This window comes from Crotalus tigris, unplaced genomic scaffold (genome assembly GCF_016545835.1).
Source record: "Crotalus tigris isolate CLP2741 ecotype Arizona unplaced genomic scaffold, ASM1654583v1 scf7180000018354.2857554, whole genome shotgun sequence".
In the NCBI taxonomy this organism is placed as follows: Eukaryota; Metazoa; Chordata; class Lepidosauria; order Squamata; family Viperidae; genus Crotalus; species Crotalus tigris.
The window spans coordinates 1,683,875-1,705,654 of record NW_024096961.1 but is presented as its reverse complement, the minus strand read 5'-3'; the positions used below and the strand labels follow the sequence as shown (position 1 = coordinate 1,705,654).

At 37.2% G+C, this 21,780-nt stretch overlaps 1 protein-coding gene across 3 annotated transcripts in view; it reads left to right on the top strand.

Annotated features, from left to right (window-relative positions):
• OSBPL5 (oxysterol binding protein like 5) overlaps positions 1-21,780 on the top strand; it is a 154,787-nt gene that overhangs the window by 85,986 nt on the left and 47,021 nt on the right. For all 3 annotated transcript variants that reach the window (XM_039350764.1, XM_039350765.1, XM_039350766.1), the window contains exons 2-6: positions 5,822-5,978; positions 8,726-8,799; positions 15,256-15,336; positions 17,309-17,410; positions 18,975-19,178. In XM_039350764.1, coding sequence (XP_039206698.1) covers positions 5,843-5,978; positions 8,726-8,799; positions 15,256-15,336; positions 17,309-17,410; positions 18,975-19,178 — 597 coding nt within the window. In that variant the 5' untranslated portion in view covers positions 5,822-5,842. The remainder of the gene's footprint in view (positions 1-5,821; positions 5,979-8,725; positions 8,800-15,255; positions 15,337-17,308; positions 17,411-18,974; positions 19,179-21,780) is intronic.

Genomic DNA, 21,780 nt, shown 5'->3' with positions numbered 1-21,780 from the left:
TACTAAACCATGTAAATGGGTTAAGTCAGGTAAACTATGATAAAAGCCACCCTTGTGTTACCCTGCTATGCAAACACATCTATAATTCCTGCAGTTGATCTGAATGGAAGCATGGGTGTTAAATATAGTTTGAGATTGGCTCTCTAGAGCAGAGCACTTACTAGAGAGGTGAAAACTGAAATGGTAGCTGTCTAGGTCAGTTTTTGCAGAATAGAATGGGGTCTTTGGTGATCTCTGAGCTTGGTTGTTTTCTTGCAAATGTTTCACTATTCAAACCAGTTTGGGTAATGAAACATCTGTAAAAAAAAATCAAGGTCAGAAAGCATCAAAGACCCTGGGCTACAAATATTCTCCTTTATTGGCAGAATAGTGTTGTTTTGTTAGGCAGTTGCTGAGAACACTTGCAATAAGAGTTTGCAGCCCAATCAAATTCAGCATTGAACTGTACAGCCACATGACTTCTCAGTTTTGATAAACATAATGCTGTTTTTCTGATTTTACTGAAGATTTATTTGAAATTGCAGCAAAGCTGGTGTTTTCTTTTCAGTGATGCATTTATATTAAGATTACCAGATCCAAGTTGCAGAAATCTAGGCAGCCGCTGGGTGGCAGAAGAGCAGGAGAATTTTCTGTTTTTCTCTGTAAATGGTTCCAAGTTTGAGGCTCAGTGGTTTCGCCATTTTTAGGAACTCTTGCCTCATCCTGCCTCCCACATCTCAGGCTTCAGTTACCTGACCTATCATCTTCAAACTGCTTTGGGGAAGTGGAAACTGTGGCAGTGTAAATGCCTGGCAAGTTGTATCAACTTTAAAGCAAGATCCAAAGCTAAAATCAAATGACTCAATTTCTTTTTACCCCAAACTGTGGGAACAGAACTGGTCACCTATTCAAACACTTGAAGCCTGCACCCAAATATCTCGGTGATGAGGGCATTTTCTGGGTCTAGAAATGGATTCTTAAGAACTATTTAGAAACATTCTGTTTCACAAGTAGACATTAATTCACCTTCTGCCCGTGAATTCAGTATTGTCAGCCAGATTTAGAACTGTGTGTATTCTACCATCATATCATGTCCTGATAGCTTGAAAGTGTACACTATGAAATGAAATATTATTGCTGCTTATTATAGAAGAAACTAAGTATATTAATAATATTGCAGAAAGCAGCTGTTACTTTGAGAAATGCTTGAAGTCTGCATGCAAACCATGTTTTATTAAATAAAATTTAAGATGCTAAAGTGAAATACATTAGCTGTTGAAAGAAAGTGGTATGAATTGTTTTAACCAGGAAATCCTATTTGTGTTACAAAAGCAAGCCCCATTTAATTTGAGGAGTTGTATCACCAAATAATGGGGAATGAAATTGAACTGTCGTAGCCTTGTTAACTCAGTAGGACTTCTATTTTTATAGAATTAGGTTTTTAACCTGGATACATTAGGGGGTATGTTATTCTACCATTTGCTTAACTATTGTTCATCAAATAAGCTGCAATTGATTGGGTCTTTTCAACTCTCAGAACCATAAAACATAATTTTCAAACTAAAACAGTTCACACATTAAACAAGTCAAAATCAAATGAATGGCATTATATCACAATGTAATTTGTGAAACTAGCCATTAACTAATCAAGGGGAATATTATTTCTGAAGAACCTTAGTTGTGTTCAGCATTAAGTTATAATGAAATTAGCTTAGGTTGAGGTTGTATGCCAGTATAGTTGCTTGTTCCTTCTTATTCCCTATGCTGAATATAGTTTTGAATATATTCTTGTATGCTTTGTATTTTATTCTTTTTTTTATTTTCTATCTTGTCTGACTGTGTCTAAACCAGTCTAGTTACAGATTGCAATTGAATGCTGTAATAATAAAAACAATCCTAAACTTTTTGCCTAAACTTTAAATCTGGAGTATGAGGAGGAGCTTGAAGAGTGAGACTAATGTCTAAATCAGGGGTCTTCAAACTCAGCCCTTTTATGATTTATGGCCTTCAACTCCCAGAATTCCTCAGCCAGTGTGTCTGGCTGAGGAATTCTGGGAGGTGAAGTCCACAAATTGTAAAAGGGCCATGTTTGAAGACTCCTGGTCTAAATCCTCTTTGTTTTCCTAGTATGACATTTTGATTACAAGACAAGCTGAATTCTTTCCTCACTAGACAATCAGAGGCTGAACAACAAGCTCATTTTAATTAAGGGAGCCTTCATCTTTATATAATTAATGGGATATATTGATATTTTGTGAGATGAGCACTATGAAGAATAGGTGCTTTCAGATCCTAGCTTTTCCATGCCCCAAATAAAAGGGCAGCAAAATGGGGTGGTGTTGCCTCCTGGAATCTGGACTTTGCACATGAGGGAACTTTTGACTTATAAATAGGATAAAACTCATTTAACAAATTTCTCACCTAGCAACGTACATTTTGGGCTCAAATGTGATCTTAAGTTGAGGACTATCTGTATTGCATGCACAATGACGGAAGAATAGTGATATTCCCATAGTGGAGGAATGGATTGTGAAAATATCAGAATTTGCAAAAATAGTGAAATGGACCTGTTGGTCAGAAAATAGTGGTTTTTTTTAAGACTGAAAACATTATATAGCAACAGCACCTAGACTTGTATACTGCTTCACAGTGCTTTACAGCCCTCTCTAAGTAGTTTACAGAATCAGCCTATTGCCCCAACAATCTGGGCCCTCATTTTACTGACCTCAGAAGGATGGAAGGCTGAGTCAACATTCAGCCGGTGAGACTCGAACTGCCGAGCTGCCGGCAGTCAGCAGAAGTAGCTTGCAGTACTGCATTCTAACCACTGTGCATTGTATACTCTATACGGGCTTTTTGCTGAAAGAAGAAAAAAATGAACTGATGATTTGATGATTAAGAAAGATGCAGATTAAAGGAGGAGGTGAGGGAGTTAGCAAAATATTTAAGAGGGAGGAAGAGCAATAAGATTATAGTTATCTGTTAAGAAGGTAGAATGTCATTTATATATTTATTAACGTAGTTTTCTTTTTCTTTTTTTGCACTTTTTTCTTTTCATCTGTTTTTTTTATAATATGAAAATTCTTAATAAAGATTAATAAAATAAAGATTAACATTATTCACCTAGAACTTAAAGTAGCCTCTTATCGTTCTGTCCTTTAGGAAGAGCCTGAAGACATAGTGTTTGAGATATAATAGTATATACAATTCTATGTTTGCTATATATTTAGTCTTGTTGTTGTTTTTAATTGTTGTGATCTGTTCAGTGACATATGTGAGATGGGAGGCTATACATATAAAATAGAATAAATAAAAGATGAGAGAGCAGTAGCTTAATACAGGAAGTTTGAGCTTTGGTGTCCCTTGGCCCAGTGGTGGGATTCAGTCGGTTCGCACCACTTTGGCAGAACCAGTAGCTAATTTTTTGTTGCCCAGGCCTAGAATGGACTTCCAGAAGTGGCATCCACACAGAGAACCGGTTGTTTGCATATTTGAATCCCACCACTGCCTTGGCCCATCTCACATTCTAGAACCTAAGAGAAACCGTTGGAACATCAAGGAAGAGAAGAAAATTATTATTCAATTGACATTACCACCCAGTCGATCCTTCAGTAATTGTTCCTACCTTTTCTGTATGATTTCTGCATTTTATCACATGAGAGCAGCATGGTTGATGCACATGGGAAGCAGCAAACACATTGCTCCCAAACAGCTATGATAAAATAAGGAGCATATGGAAGGATAATCTGTTACTTCTAAAACGGAAAGTTGGCTTAGCTCAGCAATGTCATTTTTATAAATCCCATGATAAAAAAATAAGATCTGAAATGTCTGGAACACATTAGGTTTATTGTCAGTTTTTTGGAACAGCTTAGCAAAAGGCGGTTTGAATTATCTGCTGTTTCCTGCCTTGCACTTTTTAAGAGAATCTCTGTTGTATACACAATAATAAAAGAGTGTGAGACGTTTGGTTGCTCTTTTGTATTTCTGTTGCTAAAACCATGAGTACTGATATTGATAGAGCTCCACCTTTAAAGATTAATTAATTTTATGAAACACTATTATTTAGTGTTTACTTTAAAGCACACGTTAATTATTCTGATTTGTATTTTGAAGATAAAACTATTTTTTTTAAGAAATTCAATTTTATCTCTAGCATAATTTAGCAATATGTGTTCCTTTGCAAAAAAAATGCATCTGTAAGAAGAGTATTATTATATAATTCATGATTTTTAACCATTCCCAACATCCTACTCATCCAGTATTATTACATTTGTGTATTGCTGGCTATCTGCTATATTGTTAATGATACACTGTAGCAAAAATTGTAAGAAGAAAAGTGTATTTCCCAGATTTTCTTGCTTTGTTTCTTTGTATTAAGACAGGCAAACTAACATAAGCAATCTTTAATTTATAGTCTTATAAATTAGATATTAACTAATAATTATTTGATTAACTGGTACTGATTAAACCTAGTTGGACTGGCCTTCCAAGGTTTTTAAGATGGTTTTACTCAGTTCTCCCTCAATAGCAGCAGTAGAAACACCCACACCCACGCACACAGAGAAAAATTAAAATATTAAAAGGAAAAAAGTAAACAGAATATGATTATGGCATGATACAGTCTCCTTCAATTTAGAGGCCACCCATATGGGGTTACAATGCACAGTCATTGCCTAGGAATTTTGGAATCATAGGTTAACACGTTGCATAAAGCCAACGTTGAGCCAGTTGCATCACGTTTTAACACGATATGGACATCTAGGCATTAGGCTTTATGTGATAAGCAAAGCAAAGCAATGCATTATGCTTGTGTTTTTAACTAAATGTCAATCAGATTTTATTCTTGAGATATTTTGTTATTGTTTTTGTTATTCAGTCTCTTGATTGTTGTGTCTGACTCTTCATGGACCACAGCAAGCCAGGTTTTTCTGTCCTCCCTGTCTCTGGGAGTCTGTTCAAATTCGAGTTCATTGGGTCGATGACTCTATGGACCATGGACCGGTACTGGGCCGTGGCATGCCAGCAACCGGTCCACACAAACAAGCAAAGCCCCATCTGTGGGATGCAGGCAACACACACCATGCACTCTCCGGTCCGTGGAAAAACCTATGTTCACGGAACTGGTCCCTGGTGCCCAAAAGGTTGGGGACCTCTGCTCTATGTAACCATCTCATCTTCTCTGCCTTCCCCTTCTCCTTTTGCCTTCAGTCTTTCCCAACATCAGGGTCTTTTCCATTGAATCCTCTCTTATTTGATGGCCAAAATATTTGAGCTTGATACATTTAGTGGACACCAAATAAGAAATAGCTGATTATTTTAGAAAAGAATGGATGGCCTATAACCTAATCAGGCCAGTCTTTTTTTCCTGATGGATGGATAATTTTTTGCTGAGCTGAGCTGAAATCTTTAGGAAAAATCTGTGATTTAAAGCTTAAAGAACCATTTTTTGTGGTTGTAAAATCTAGGCATTGGCTTCTAGGTTGGACAATACAGTCAAGAACTATATAAGAAGCAGAAATGGAAGGTAGGAAAAGCATCCTGACTGCTCCTGATGTGGGTAGCAGGCATGGATCAAATAGTGTACTTTAAATTAAGCCTGCCTGACCAAAACTAATTTTAGACTGCATTTGGTTGAATAGTTGAAATGTAATACTGAGCGTATTAAAATAAATAAAAATATTAAACTCCATCATTGGCATATTTGTCATATTAAGTTAACTCGTTCATTTCTGTATTTAAAAAAGTCAGTGTTTTAATTTAAGAATGGATTGATTTAAGCAAGCAAAAAATAAACAACAACATTAGGCTACATATGATTATTTTTATCTTTTAATTTCAGAAAACCCCTACAGCACATGCCATGAAGGAAGAAAATTTTTTTCGGCGAAGGTTCTCACTCTGTCCTGCTGCATCTACTCCTCAGAAAATTGATCCTCACAAGCTGACCCGGAACTTGTTTTTTGGGGCTGATAATGAGATCTATCCCATTGGCCCAGGTGCGTACGTTCCAGTAATATTTTAAAATGTGCTACACAATGGAGATGGAGAAATGGGAAATTAAGACCTTTGAGCAGTTATTGTAACTTGCAGTAGTAGATCTGGAAGAATTTCCAACTCCTGATGATTTGATGGCACCAATAAAACACTTTTATCTTTTTCTTTCCTAACCTTCCCAAAAAATATTAGAGACAAAAAAAAAGACTAGTTTTGTATTTGAAAGGATTTGTGCGTAAGCTCCAGCTTCTTCTTCTTCTTCTTTTTTTTTAATTAAAAGTTTTACAATTTTACAATAAAATCCCTCTCCCATTCCCTCCCAACCCTCCCCCCCCAAAAAAAACCCTCCCCCCCTCTTCCCAGAACTGAATACAGGGTTAACAAAAACTAAAAATACAAAACATTTAAACTTAAGTAAACCTAAAACAAAAATTACATTAAAAAATCCAATATATATATATATATATAATAAAAAATATATATATATATATATATATATATATAATAAAAAAATACTTATTCCATTAAACTTTAAACTTTAAACAAAAATTATTCAAAAGCTAAATAATATCTTTTAATATCATACTTATACTGTATAAAATTTAAAGCTCCAGCTTCTGATATGGACAAAATAGTCCTGACCATGTTTTCAGGAACTTAGTGCTGTGTTTTTTGATCTATCTTCTTGAGCCACAGCTTTTATACCTATTTGGGGAACTTTGGAATGCAAGTGAGAAACTCAGTAGATCTGAGAAACCTAACTTTTGCATATCCTATTGATTATTATTAAGAATAGTGTTGGTATACACTCTTGCAAAATCTTCTAAGCTCTTAATTCAGGCTTGGACATCCTCTGACTGTCCAGATATGTTTAGATTGGGCTCCTGTCATCCTTGATCCATTAAATTATACTGGGCAGGTTTATAGGAAGAGAAGTTTGTTTGTGTATTTGTTTAGAACATTTATATATCTACCAAACTCAGACAATTAGATTTTCGAACTGCATAGAAGAAATAGTAAAGCAAAAATATAGGGAAAAATAACATACCATTAAAATCACCTAAAATAGTAACCAGAGTTATACTATAAAACAATTGGGGTTTCTGCTTATCCTGACCTAAAGCACCTGGGGAAATTAATATGTGTTCTTTAAAAATAATGGTTAAATTTGAGTCCTTATTTAAAAGAAAGGGAAGACTTGGAAGAAAGAAATGGAAAAGGTATGGAAGAAAAAGCAGGGCATTAGACCTAAGAAAAAGGGGACATCTAATCTTGTTCTTCTGAGCTATCATTAAAAATTGGAATTTACAAGAAGCTGAATAAGGCAAGGAAAGAAAGTAGAGGTTTTTTGCTTCAGAAATTAATTTAAAATGAACTACATGTATAGCCAGAAAACTATATTAGAATTTGGATTTTTTTTTATTTGTGTGATGCTAGTTTATTTATTTATTTTATTTATTTATGAGACTTATATACCGCTTTAAGTGCAAGCACTCTCTAAGCGGTGTACACCAGTAAGCAATGTATATATATATTTACATTGCCCCCAACAATCTGGGTCCTCATTTTACCTACCTCGGAAGGATGGAAGGCTGAGTCAACCTTGAGCCTTGAACCGCTGACCTGCTGAACACAGTCAGCTAAAATGGCCTGCAGTACTGCACTCTAACTGCTGCGCCACCTCAGCTTATTGTCTCCTGATTTTTATTTCTCTGTATAAAAGTGGCAACTGTACACTCATGAAGTCATAATTTCTCTGTAGAATTTTATAATCTGGTGTAACTAGTTGGATTGTACTCAAATTTCCTAAAAGTTATTTCCATTTGTAGCAGGCTGTCCCTCCCACCATGTTGTGGTCTCCTTATAGTATTCATTTTGCATTATCTTGTAGATTTTATGTTTAGTTGTTGTCTTTGGTTGAGACACAAACTCAATATTTATGTATAATAGAAAAATATATTTTAATATCTAAATGTAATATTCATTACAGTTTACCTTTTATTTCTTTTTTAAGTTAAAGTTGGATTTTGTTTATTCTCTTATGAAATTAATCTCCGAAGGGGAGAAAATAAGCTGAAATCTCTTTAACAGATGCCACCAAGAAACATGGTCAAGAGACTGCATTGTAAAGATTATTTTCTTTTTCTGTTTTTAGCTTTTACTCACTAGAGAGACAATATGTATTGTCAGACCATTATCTCTCTGAAACATTGGGTTTAACCAAAAGATGTTAAGCAGTATTTCTCTGGAAGATAAATAATAACAGTGAGAACTACCAAGTTACTAACTTAAAGCAGAAGGGAAGGCAGGTTGAAAAGATCAAGCTGGGAAAGGAGTTTGAGATTTCCAAGCCCAGTCATTCTAAGAAGAAATTAAATTTATATGCTACCAGACTCCCAGCTACTCTGAGCAGTTTACAATTGCTACAAACATTCAAAAACAAAGAATAATACAAAGACAGCATGCTACAGATTTCCCTAAATTGGTGTCCTCTATACGTGTTGGACATCACCTTTTATAATAGCTTCCTACCCAATATGAACAAAGCTTATAGTGGTGAGAGAATTCCAGAAATCAAAATCCAATATATTTGGAAGAAATATGGTTGAAGAAAATACCCACTTCCTTTTCTGTAGTATACAACCCTACGGTGTAGTTATTGTTGTGTACTACATCTGCTTTTGATTTCTTTAAAAACACAGTATGTATTTCAGCAGTTCTTAAAGCTTTGTTTAATGTTTTGTTTCAGGAAAAGACATGGAAGGAAATACTTTGCCCATACTGAAGGATGAGATTCCTCAGACACCAAACTCTACTAATAAGGTAATGATGATTACAGATAATTCTTGCTCCTATTAAACTTGGATTAAGTTGACCAGTCAATGGATAAAATGTCTGGTGCTGTACAGTGAATTTCCTGTGTTTGTAGCTAAATTCTTGTTGCATTATACTAGAGACAAGTGAAAGATTCACTAATTTATGCCATTTTTGGATATGATTATCTACTCTGACATTCAAGGGTAGCTGATCATTATCCAAAGCACATCATAGGTAGTTCTTGACTTAGAACAGACGCTTAGCAACTGTTTGAAGTTACGATTGACATCCTCAGGGCTATTTACGACTTGAATTCAAAATTCTGACACACACCCACACACCATGCAGTAACATGATTGCATTTTGGGCTCTTGGCAACCATCGGAAAGAGATTGTTCCAATTGAGGGGTCAAGTGGGGAATTAGTCTGGAATCTGAATGCCATTGAATTTTATCTAGTCTTTTCCGGGCAAACTGCCGCTTGAAGTAGGCAATAGAACAATAAAGTAGCTAGTTTAAACTCTTCACATGTGGGTCTAGTTGTTCCTGGCTAATATGGCCCATATTTAAAGTTGTTTGCAGCATCCTGTGGTCATGTGACCATAATTTATAATGTTGTTTTTTTTGCTGGAAATCTGCATTTGCTTCCAATTTTGGGCAAAAATTGCCCATTATGGATAATGGCTTCACTCAATAATTGAGGCATTTGCTTAATGACTGCTGGAAAAAAATGTCATAAAATCTGGTGTGGCTATGTGGTGATTCATTTAATGACCTGCAAGAATTATGACTGTAATTCCAGGCTCAATTATAGTCATATGTCAAGGACTACCTGTACAAATGTGGGGGCAATCCCCTTTCCCAGCTCTAAAGGTTTGTCATAACCTCCACAGTAGGGAAAAATGTTTGCAATGCTGAGCAAATATAAAAACCACCACCAGGTGATCATTTTAATTTGAAATATTTGATTTAGTTTGACCCTGGTTGTTAGAATTGCCCAGACAATCGTGGAAGAGGTACTAAGCCTATGCAGATATTCATTGTGGTGAACCAGTTTGGATGAGCTTTATGCATCAAATCATGCATCAAACACACAGAGAATTGAAACAGGACCGTTTGTACACATTATGCACTTGCAGTTTAATGGGCAAAATCAGTCCAATTTAAATTTTAAATCCTGTTCAGAAATTCATTCTGAATTAAATTTGACTTGCACACCTGAAGCAGCTAGAGAGAACATCTCTCTCCATATTCATGTGCTTCCTTGACTTCAAATCATTATTCCATGTTCTGATTTGGAGGTTTCTTTAACCGTATCATAAATGTTTGTGTGTTCAAATGCTACACTATAAACGGCTTTGTTGCTGGTTACAATTCAGTGTTTGGCGTTCAGCACCAATTTCCTGATTATTATTGTTATGAGGGAACAATCTTATAGCCGCTTAACTCCCCACACCTAGCTGCAGTGTTTTGCCATTATTTCCTGGATGGATCTTTGTTTAAAGGGCAAATTGATTGTGGCTATTATTGATGTATAAGCTAGAAACCAGCTCACCCTGGTAATGGTTGTGTTTGCACTAGTTACACACACAATGGAAACAGCATGTGTTGTTTGTATGTGTAATATTTCCACTAAATCATGCTCTGATCTCTGAGGATGTTGCTCTGCTTTTTTAAATACCACAATAAAATCTCTGCTCCATCCCTAAAGAAGGTTAAACAAGCTTTAATTTTGCATAATGGAAATGATCTGCATGGGGGTCACATAGTCTCCATTCCCCAAAAGCCTTGAATTCAGCTCCTCCTCTGAACCTCTCCAAGTTGAAACTAAATTGTAATTTTCAGATAAAAGAAGGGAAAATAAGTTTGGGAGAAAACAGAAAGTAAAAAAAATGGAGAATATGAGAGATGTGATTTATGTTAAAATTAAATGTAAATAAATTTAATCAAATACAATTTTTGTCATATTCTTTGTCATGGTCCTATTTATTTGGGGAGAAAACAATCCCAGGATATTTGGGTCAAGCTTAGTGGTGCCCTCAGCCTGAATGATTTTTTGCCTCTTATTCACTTTTCCAATAGGCATTTTAACCTTCATTTTTCCACTTTTTAGAATACATAGATTTAGGTGCTCATGTTGTACATGTGGATTCCTGATAATGACCTCCTTAGCCTCTTCAGTCTGCATTAGAGAGCTTAGCTCCTTCTCTTATAGCAGGGGTGTCAAACTGCCGGCCCCACGGGCTGGTTTCATCATACCGGAGCCACGCCCACCCCATTGCCGGCAATGACGAAAAAGCTTCGATACGTCGCACGACATCATGTGACGTTGCGAGTTTGACATGCCTATCCTATAGCTTTCATAGAAGCTTCATCTGCAGAAACCAGCAGGCGGCATTCTGTAGCATTGCATTATTAAAATCTCTGTCTGTTGTTTTCTGCATATCAAGCAACTACTAAAGCCATAGTGCGAACCTAAGAGCTTCCTCTACTTTAGACACACAGAGGCCAAAACTTTGATCCAGACTAAAATTAACACAGCCCCTGTTTGGTAGATTCCTGTTTCTTTTCTCCATTCAGCCAGGAAATTAAGCAGCAGTTTGCTTTCTTTTCTGTAAGCATACATTTTAACTAAAGGTGAAAATGAGAGAGAGAGAGAGAAAAAAAGAAACAACTCTACCATTCTTCTGTCACTTGGGCCAAAAAGCAAACAAGGCAGAGAGCTCTTCCAACCTGAATATCTCAAATAAATAACCCCCAAAGAGATAGCCAGCATTTTATTTCATTTTTGTTTTACTTATATCCTACCTTTATTATTTTTATAAATAACTCAAGGTGGAGATTGTACCTAATATTTGATTGCTCTGCTTCTGAACCTTAAAAAGAAAAGTCCAGCCTCACCACAACAGGCAGCCTCACCATCCAGTATGAAATGACAATCAGAGGCAAAGAACAGGAGAAATGATCCTGCTCACAGCATAAACCAACCAATTGGAAAAGAGACATTTCTGTGAGAGGCAGTGAAGCGCATCCAGTGGGCTGGATGCCTCTGTGACAGCAGAGGTGGAAAAGCACTATTTCTGACCAGAAGGCAGAAGAATTGGAAGTTGCTTGCCTTTCTGGCAGGCTAGCTGGGCTGAGAATTATGTCATTCAGTCATGTTCTTCTGAAACAAATAGATGGCTTATCTCCATGCTAGGGCAAAGTATGGATCAACCCAAACTTCCTGTATATCCAATTAAGAGCCGAGGTGGCGCAGCAGTTAGAATGCAGTACTGCAGGCCACTTTAGCTGACTGTGTTCAGCAGGTCAGCGGTTCAAATCTCACCGGCTCAAGGTTGACTCAGCCTTCCATCCTTCCAAGGTAGGTAAAATGAGGACCCAGATTGTTGGGGGTAATGTAAATATATATATACATTGCTTACTGGTGTAAGTGCTTGCACTTAAAGCGGTATATAAGTCTCATAAATAAATAAATAAATAAATAAATAAATTTCCATTATGGGAATCAAAGGCTGAAGCAAATGGTTATAGCATGTTGTTATCTCACTAAAAAAAATGGTAAATGCTTATATCTTTTCTGAAAACTGATGCCTGACAAACTCCTGAGGAACTTTTTTTTTTTTTTTTTTGTAGAGGTGAGAATTCATATAAGTCCTGGGTGATTGGTTAGCTGGTTGGTTGGTTGATTGATGGATTGATTGATTATGACTGCAAGTTGTAGTGATGTAATGCTAACTTGGTAAATCTGCAATCCACGTTCCATTAGGTTGATATTTCCATGATAGAACAAGGATTAATAACAATAATTGACTGTGCCATTGAAGTATCTACTCCCTGTTGGCCCTAGTAAAACTTGCCATGCCTAACAATTGAATGGAAGGTGCGGTTCTGCCCTGGAACAATTGGAGCATGGCCAGCAGATTGCTGACTTCCAAGATAATTCCATTCAATCTAAAATGTCTTCATGGGAGGCCTTCTGCTGGCATCAGATAGGAAACTTCTTTTGTACAGGAACACCTTCAGCCTGCCTCAGCAATGGGTTGGCAACAAGATTGAGGTACGGCATATTATTGAGAAACTGTTAAGTAGAGCATCTTCATGCACTGTAGGGAAAAAACCGGTTAATTATCAGTGGTGAATTGGCCCTGGTCTATTTTGAAATGCACTGGAGGAACAAAAAACCCTTTGCCTTCACAACCAGCATTTTCACTTGAGCTGCCAAGTGAATGGTCTGTCTGTAGCCTAAAAATGAAGAGTCAGAATATATTGATTACTATTGCTGTTCACCTTTTTTTCCAACATTGTTGGAGAGGAGAGCAGAGATAGACAAACTGGAGCAAAATGACCTTGCAGTTGTGCCTTTTCCTTGAGTAAACTGTGAGAATAGAATGCAAATAACAAAAACTGCAACACAGCATGAATATTGATATTTGTTTATATTTATGAGTTAACAGTGTCTGTCTGTGCACTGTATCGGCCCTAATATCTGCTATCAAGCCAAGTCAGATGTTGTTGGCAACTGTTTCTGTTAATAGAGAATCTAAGCAAGTATGATTTTAAGAACAAAATGCTTATCATCTCTCCCTGAGTCCTGTTTTTTAGAATTCAAACATTATAGGAACATTTATAGTTATCAAAGCATGATTATCTTTGTTATTTTTGTGCTGCACAAATAATGCGGGTATAAATCTTTGGCCTGGATTTTCTTTCCATCGAATTGCTACTATCTAAAACTAAATGTTTTTATTGCCTTGTTTTTATCTCCATTTATTTCTAAAGACCACTCTCAAATATAATGTCAACCCATGATGTATCCACAATAGCTTTAAGCAGGCCAGGTCACTTGCGGATTTCAGAGACATTATTAGAAAATAAAAATAGTAGATAGCTATAGTCAAATGCTTTGTTTGGAAATGTGCTCTCTTCTCCCCCCTATCCTTCCACCACATCAAAGTAAAATGAGATACTATTGAGAAGGGATGTTAAATAGGTTTATTATAACCTTAAGATGGCATTATTCTTCAAAATACAGGTAGTCCTGACTTACAACAGTTCATTTAATGAATGTTCAAAGTTATGACGTTGAAAAAAGTGAATTATGACCATTTTTCACAGTTACGACCTTTATAGCGACCCCATGATCATGTGATCAAAATTCAGATGCTTGGCAACTGGTGTCCCAAGGTCATTTGATGATCTTTTGCAATCTTTTGACGAGCAAAATCAATGGGGAAGCCAGATTCATTTAACTGTGTTACTAACTTATTAACTGCAGTGATTCACATAACAATTGTGGCAAGAAAGGTCGTAAAATGGGACAAAATTCACTTAACAAATGTCTCACTTAACAACAGAAATTTCGGGCTCAATTGTGGTTATAAGTCAAGGGCTACCAATAATATTTTGGATATCTATTGGAGCCCTGAGAGCAATTGTCCAAAAAAAATTAGATGTCTGCCCTACTATATTGGAGATAATTAACTATTAAGGCATACTAATGCACATATTTTGGTTACATTTTGTGGTCTTTCTGTATTGTTTGGTTGAATATTCTTCATAGTGTGGGTCAGGTTTTAGTAATAAGACCTAAAAATGTTAATGTGTTGTTAACAAATTGGAATCGATTTATAAAAAGTGTGGCTACGTAACTCCTTGACCATTGCAAAACAGATTGTCATGTGTTCTAGGAAAAAAACTTGTGTTCCTGATACCAAAGATAGACTTGATGAAAATATGTATAGTCTCAATCAATGCAACAGAAAGAGTGGACAGTATGCGGTCACACTTTTTTCCTTAAAAACTGAATTGTAATAATTTGTATGGATGTACAGCATGTGTGTGTGTGTCCAAATTGTATATCTTTAGATTTTTTTTCCTTACATTTTTTTAAAAATCTGTTTTTTGTTGTACTAGTGCTCCCTCCTCCCCACATAGTGGAAGGATGGGGGAACACATTTCCATGGTGAGATAATCCTTGACTTACAACTGTAATTGAGCCTGGCAATTATAGTCATAAGTCATAACAGTCGTAAATATGGTCACATGACCTTAGGAAGTGGCGTTATAATTTCAGAACCAGGTCATTAGTAGCTTTTGGGGGCTCTGTTATAACTTTGACCAGTCACTAGGTGACCGTTTATAAGTTGATGTATTAAATCCTCAGTAATCATCATCATCATCACCGCATTGAGGGAGAGGGTGGTGGTTGTGACAGGGAATAAATTTACCAATTTAACATCTGGTAAATGAGGTTCTTGTGACACCCATATCCATCTATAGTGAATATTTTCTATATAGGAAGCTCTTTACCATGGTAGCCATTTCAGAGTGCCCACATTCTCTCAGTGTTTCAATATTACAGATGTTCCTACCAACCCATTTAGTTCATCATCATAAAAAAAATCTAAAATGATTTCATATTTATCTAATTCCTGTCTTTTCTTTTTTCTTCTTTTCATAGACTGAGCACAAATTTTGCAATGGGTCTGATAAGGAGTGTGTATCTCCTACTGGAAGAAATAATAAGAAGGAAACATTAAAGGTAGATGGAAGAAGATTAAGCTGCATCCTTTGTTCCACATTGATTGGCAGATGATAGACAGACAGACAGACAGACAGACCACTCTTAAGTTTCCATAGGCATAGGCAAACAGTCCTACTACATACATCATGCTGAAAACAGTATGCAAAACAGCCTTGTCAACTAAGATCTCCTAATCTCTAAAATAACCTTGCATTTATTATTCTCAAAGTCCTTCAAATTTTCATAATTGTGATTTGTTTATTTATTTGATTCTAATCTGGATTCTGCCTATTTTAGGCCTTGCTATATATCTCCAAAATGAGTTAAAATAGTTTTGCATAGCAGATTGCCTTGTTCACTAGATTAATGAATCCAGTCTTTACAGGATCTTAAGAAGATGATTTTTCTATCCATATTATCTGGAGATATCAGGAATTGAACTTAAGATATCTTATATTACTCTTTAGAAAGTATTAAGCTGTAACTTCTAGCATTCCTAATCTTTGGCCCCACTGCTAGGTTATTGGACTTGTAGTTTAACAATACCAGGAAGGCCAGTATTTCCTGTCGCCACCAAGCCATAGTCCCGTAATATTTCAATGTTTTTGCAGCCATGTGCACACACTACTGTATGTGGCTCTTCAGAATTCTTTCAGAATATCAGTATGAGAGCAGGAGTTTTGGTTACTAAAACTATTTGCATAATATATGCAATAAAGATATTTGCAGGGGGGTCATGAACCTTGTTCGATAGTGAGTATGTACATATTTTTATGCATGCCATGATTACTGCAATAAGCTGGTCGTTCTAGAGCAGTGGTTCTCAACCTTTTTAATGCCGCGCCCCCAACCGGTCATAAGTCAAGGACTAAACAACCGGTCGTAAGTCGAGGACTATCCAACCAGTCATAAGTCGAGGACTTTCTCTGCCCGGGAGCGCCGCGCATGCATGGTGCCGCTCCCTGTGCCAGCTGAGACGTAGCTGGCAAGCGGCAGAGACAGAGCAGGCCGACCACCGGCTGGGCCACCAGTTGGCCCAGACCAAGGGAGGTAAGGCACCTGCCGGGCCCTTTACGCGCCAGCAACCCTCCCTGTGCCGGCTGGCCTCCCACCTCCCACCCCTGGTCCTCTTTTACTTACATTTTTAGTAGTTGCTAAGCAGGGAGGGGTGGAAACTTCCAGACAGCTCACCTTCGCTGCAGACAACTTGTAGCACCGTTTGCAGAATGGGACTTTTGGCGGGCTCAGCAGGGCAGAGACAGCCTGGACAATTCCTATTGGCTTTTGAAAGCCAATAGAATTAGACTCTATTCAAGAGAGTCTATTCTATTGGCTTTCAAAAGCCAATAGAATAAAAGGGAGTAGCACAGCTAAGGAAAAGGGGGAAAAAATGGCGGACTGCGTTGTTTGGCAACCCCCGTGAAATGGTCGTTCGACCCCAAATGGGGTCCCGACCCACAGGTTGAGAACTGCTGCTCTAGAGATTTGAAAACCATTTATCTTGACTAATGAATAATATTTATATAATGCAACTTCCAGATTTCTGGTAGATTCTTCAATTTTAAGGCATTTATTTTCAAAATTATTTCTTAGTAATGAAAATTTATCACACTCTTCTCCTGAAGACACAGGGTAACATATGTACCTCTATTTACTTTTCCCCAAATCCTATGAGGATTTGTTAGTTGTATGAATGAGTAACAGGTTAGTTCTTGATTGAAGTAGCTATAGAACTGTTATGAGTCGAGTACCAAAATAAAAATATTTTACAGACAAAGGGAAGGGGGGAATACCTGATGGAACCCAATTGCTGTTGTAGTTAATGCTGCGAAATTTTTTCCAGCAAATTGTTTCTGGAGGCAGAGGAATGCCACTTAAACGGGGAACATACCCTATCTTCTTTTCTTTGTTTTTTCTCTCTTTTTGCCAGTAATAGAAAGAGGGGAAAAAATGTGTTCCTGACTGATACTTTATCTCTGTGATATAATAGGTTCAGAAAAAAAACTACAGGCAAGAGAAGAAAAAAGCCACCAAACAACTCTTCAGTGCTTTGAAAGATCCCCGTGTGGTCATTATGGCAGATTGGTTGAAGGTAATTTGATGCAAAATGTCGTTTTAAGAATATGTATGTAAGGAGTCTGAACAGTTTTTAGAATTGTGCATTATAATTCATTCACTGCTTTCTACCCAGAATTTATTTACTGCTATAAAATAGCCCTCTTGGGAAACAAGCAATTTATTTGAAGTCATAGCCAAGGTAGAGATTGTGTCTTTGTAGCAAAACAGGAGATGAAGCACAGTTTAAAAGAAGGAAGAATATTATCAGTGGGACTGGTAGCATCCTTGATTTGTTTAGCAAATGCTTTTGTATGGCTTATAGCTATTATTCCCATCTTTTGCTTAAAAAAACCACACAATTTTATTGTTTGATTATTTGTTTGGTTGTGCCTATATGCCACTCCAATCATTAGTCAACTCTGAGCAGTTTACAGTGCTAACGTACATACACAACTTAAATAGCAAAAATAGCCAACAGTAATATTTACATGAGAGCCAATTTGGTATATATAATTAGGCACCAAGTTAGAAACTTGGAGACTGAATTCTAGCCCCATCCTAGGCACAAAGCCAGCTGAGTGACTTTGGGCCAGCCCCTGTCTCTCAGCCCTAGGAAGCCAGCAGTGGCAAATCACTGCTGAAAAAGCTTGCCAAGAAAATTGCATGGACTTGTCCAGGCAGTCCCCAGGAGCCAAGAATAACTCAAAGGCACTAATATACAGATTCATTTAGGCCAGCAGTGAGAGACTGTAGGAATTCACACTTCTTGTTTAAATGTGACTGTGATTTGGGGTTGAGGAGAAAGACTGGAAGGGAAAGGGAAAAGGAAAAATTTCTTCATTAGCTTTTTAAGAGATAACCTGTCCAATTTCTTCTCAGAGAGTTTTAAATGGAAGCTTGGTTTAAACCTCAAAACATTTAATGTAGTTGAGCTAAATAAGACACTTGGAATAACTGAATTTAGAATGAAAGTCTTCTTCTGCACCATTAAAAAAACTCTTTTATTGGTTTAGAGCAGTGGTTCTTAACCTTTTTGAACGAATCACCCCCTTGAGCCAATGAGGAAGTTGTCATCGCCCCCTCCCCCAACATAACCTCACAATCACAACACAGGAAATAATTCTTCAATTTAGGCAAACACTTTTTTGTTTTCTTTAAAATTGTCATCAGGACATATCGATGCAAATAATTTATTTCCAGTCTTTTTCCCATATCTCCCATATTCTGGCCAACTGCACACCGCTGTATGGGTAGAGGCTGCGCAACGCACATGAAGATAAGCGATGCGTATTCACATATGTACGGCGTTCTGTACTGAAGCTAGCTGGAGGAACATTTGAAAACACAATTCAATCCACTAATAGTGAGCGATCTGATGTTTTTGTACAACAGATATAAAGCGATTCATTGTACGAAAAAGTCTCAAAAGTGTCCCCAAAACTTCTCGCTCCATTGCCCCCTTTTCATTCCTTCACCCCCGTGTCGCCCCTTTTCGTTCCATTGTCCCCCTGAAAAATGAAATCGCCCCCTGGGGGGGCAATATCGCCCAGGTTAAGAACCACTGGTTTAGAGTATTTCTCCGTATTCTTGTTCTCCAGATACGTGGCACTCTGAAGAGCTGGACTAAACTGTGGTGTGTACTGAAACCTGGAGTGCTCCTAATCTATAAAACTCCAAAGACTGGACAGTGGGTGGGCACCATTTTGCTTCATTCTTGTGAGCTCATTGAGAGACCCTCCAAAAAAGATGGCTTCTGTTTCAAACTTTTCCATCCTTTGGACCAGTCCATTTGGGCTGTGAAGGTAAGAAGAACGCTCATCTGAACAGATTATATCAGGCTTCCTTGCAGGAAACTAGAAGGGCTCCACCAACATGCACAAAAACTACTGAGGGCTATTGAGGTTTCAATCATCTTTGGGTGTAGCAACCAGCTTGTTTAATGATCCAATCCTGCGAGGCGTAGTATATGTATGCCCCACTAATAATAAAATAAGATAAATTTATTGTCACTTTTTTTCCGTGAGCACACTGACACACGTTAAAAAATGAAATAAGCTGAAATGTTGAAAGTCCACTCAAGCTAAAAGCACTATCCGGGAGGGAATCCTTTAACCAGGTTTCCATTGCAACGATGACACAGCAGTTTCTCTTAACAGTTTGTTATTAACTCTAGGTTCACGTAATCCATTTGTGACTTGGTTGTGAGTTTCCATCATTTGTCTATTATATATATTGTAATTCAGTATCCTATATATTGCAAATTGCGTTATTGAGAATTTGGCAGCTAGCTAAATTTTTAAAGAAATAGCTTGGGGTTTTAAATTTGGGGGAGGGGGGAGAAAAGCTGAATACATTCACAATTTGAACAAAATTGCGTCTCTAAATATATTTCTTGCCAGACCTTATTTAGTTTAATCAAAGACTATTTTTTTTCTTTTTTTTTCAACGGTGAGACTTTCAGTGACATTTACTAGGTAGAATATTATGCTCTTACAGTTATTTTATTACGATATGGCCGAAAGATGTGCAAAGGCCCTTCATTGCATGCTTCTCCTTTCAGCAGTTTGCAACCTCCCAGATTTGACTTAAATCCAAGGAAATAAATCATGTGTTAACTTCTCACATTAGGTGTTTACAATTGTAAAAGTGTAAACATCCAGCTCCAGGGTGATAGAACAGTGTGTACCAGAAAACAATAAGGCCAGCAGTAGTTATCTCCAACAACAAAGACAAAAAATATCAGTGGACTATCGTAGAATTTCTTAGAAAAACTAAAACCTGTTTCACACTGGAAAACTTTGGGAATCTTTCAAAGCAGATTTCAGCTCAGCACTACTCCTTTTAGAGAATTCTAAGCCAGTTTGAAAACAGTTCTGGACCTCTGGGATACCACAGTAGACAAATTATGTCTGCCTCAGGTGTAATATATTTGAAAGCATGGTAAATGTGGTATTTTTTCCATTGTGATTCTGTGGATCCATTTGCCTACAGTATTTACAGGGCTCTTGCTTCATCAAACCTTCTGGCTGCGGGGACCAAGGATTGGTCCTGGCTATATCTGATATTAAATTAATTGTAAAGAGTATAAAATAATGGATTTCTCTGGCTGAGACATATAGAAGATGGGTCATAAAAAGAACACTTGTTGGGTAGGGGTGAATATGATCTCTTTTAGTGTTGGAACCAAAAACTAGAGAAATATAACGTGAAAGAAACTAATGTATCAAGTAACTTAGCAGCTAGTGTATAAAAAGCTGATTACTTTAATAAGGGAGTTGTGTACTGTCAAATACGAAGTAGTGGAATGGTCCCTGCCCCCACATAAAAAAGAAATCTCTCTTGTCCATCTATATGATATTGTGGAGCTTGGAAAACTGAGCTGATTAAGGTTTGATTGGGCTTCTGCTTCAGAGGAAATGATGAGACTTCTGGATTTCCTGCCTCTAAAACCAGAACACTGTTCACCTTGATTGCCCACTTAATCTCTGCCCCTTCACAATCACAGGAATTCTGTCACAAAAGAAAATACAATTAGGAAATAAGGAAAATGGGGGTCAGGGTTCTGTTGATCAGCTGGATAGCCCTTCCTCTTCTCCCTTCCTTGTCCATTGAAATCACAGGAGACAGCCATGAGGGCACTCGTAGTGGCCCAAAAGTTCAATAGAAGCTACAAGGGATGTTACGACTGGCTGTGGAAAAGTATCTTGTGACTGGAGTTGGGAGTTTCACAAGTTCCTTGTAGAATACGAAGACAGGGCAGGTAGCATTGGGTGACTTCACACTAATTTATAATAGATTTTAGTTGATGATCAGATCCAGATATTGTGATTTGTAGATGCAGCTAATGTCAAAGTGTATTCCCAGTCAGTTACGACATGTGGAATAAACCATGATTAAGCAAATTATGATTAATGTAGTATGTAGATATAGGCCAACCCAGTCTATATCTGAAATGTAGAGAAAAACAATGGATATTTGTCAGCAGAAAACCAACAATGGAAGTTCTGTATGGAACTAAATGTTTCACTACAATAGTACCATTTATATGAATGTAGTCAGGTTTTATACAGTAAAATTCCACGCTAAGCAGTCCAGTAGCAGCTTTCTGCAGACTCTGGAAACATTCCCAGCCCCTTGTGATTCTCTGAAACAGTTTCTTCAGCAGAAATGCCACATTGGATTTCACCCTTAATCCATAACTTGAGCATTCTAGATAGTCTTTTTTTAAAATCAGACTTTAACATGACATTTTTTCCCCGATTCAGTCAGTCTTCTCTAATAGAAAGCTGTCTTTGTTACAATGATACCTTTGACATTATGCAGGCCCTACTGCACAATAAAAAGACTATTGCCCCAATGGCCTGTGCGGCTTCTATTTATATATAGGCAAGAAATGAAATACTC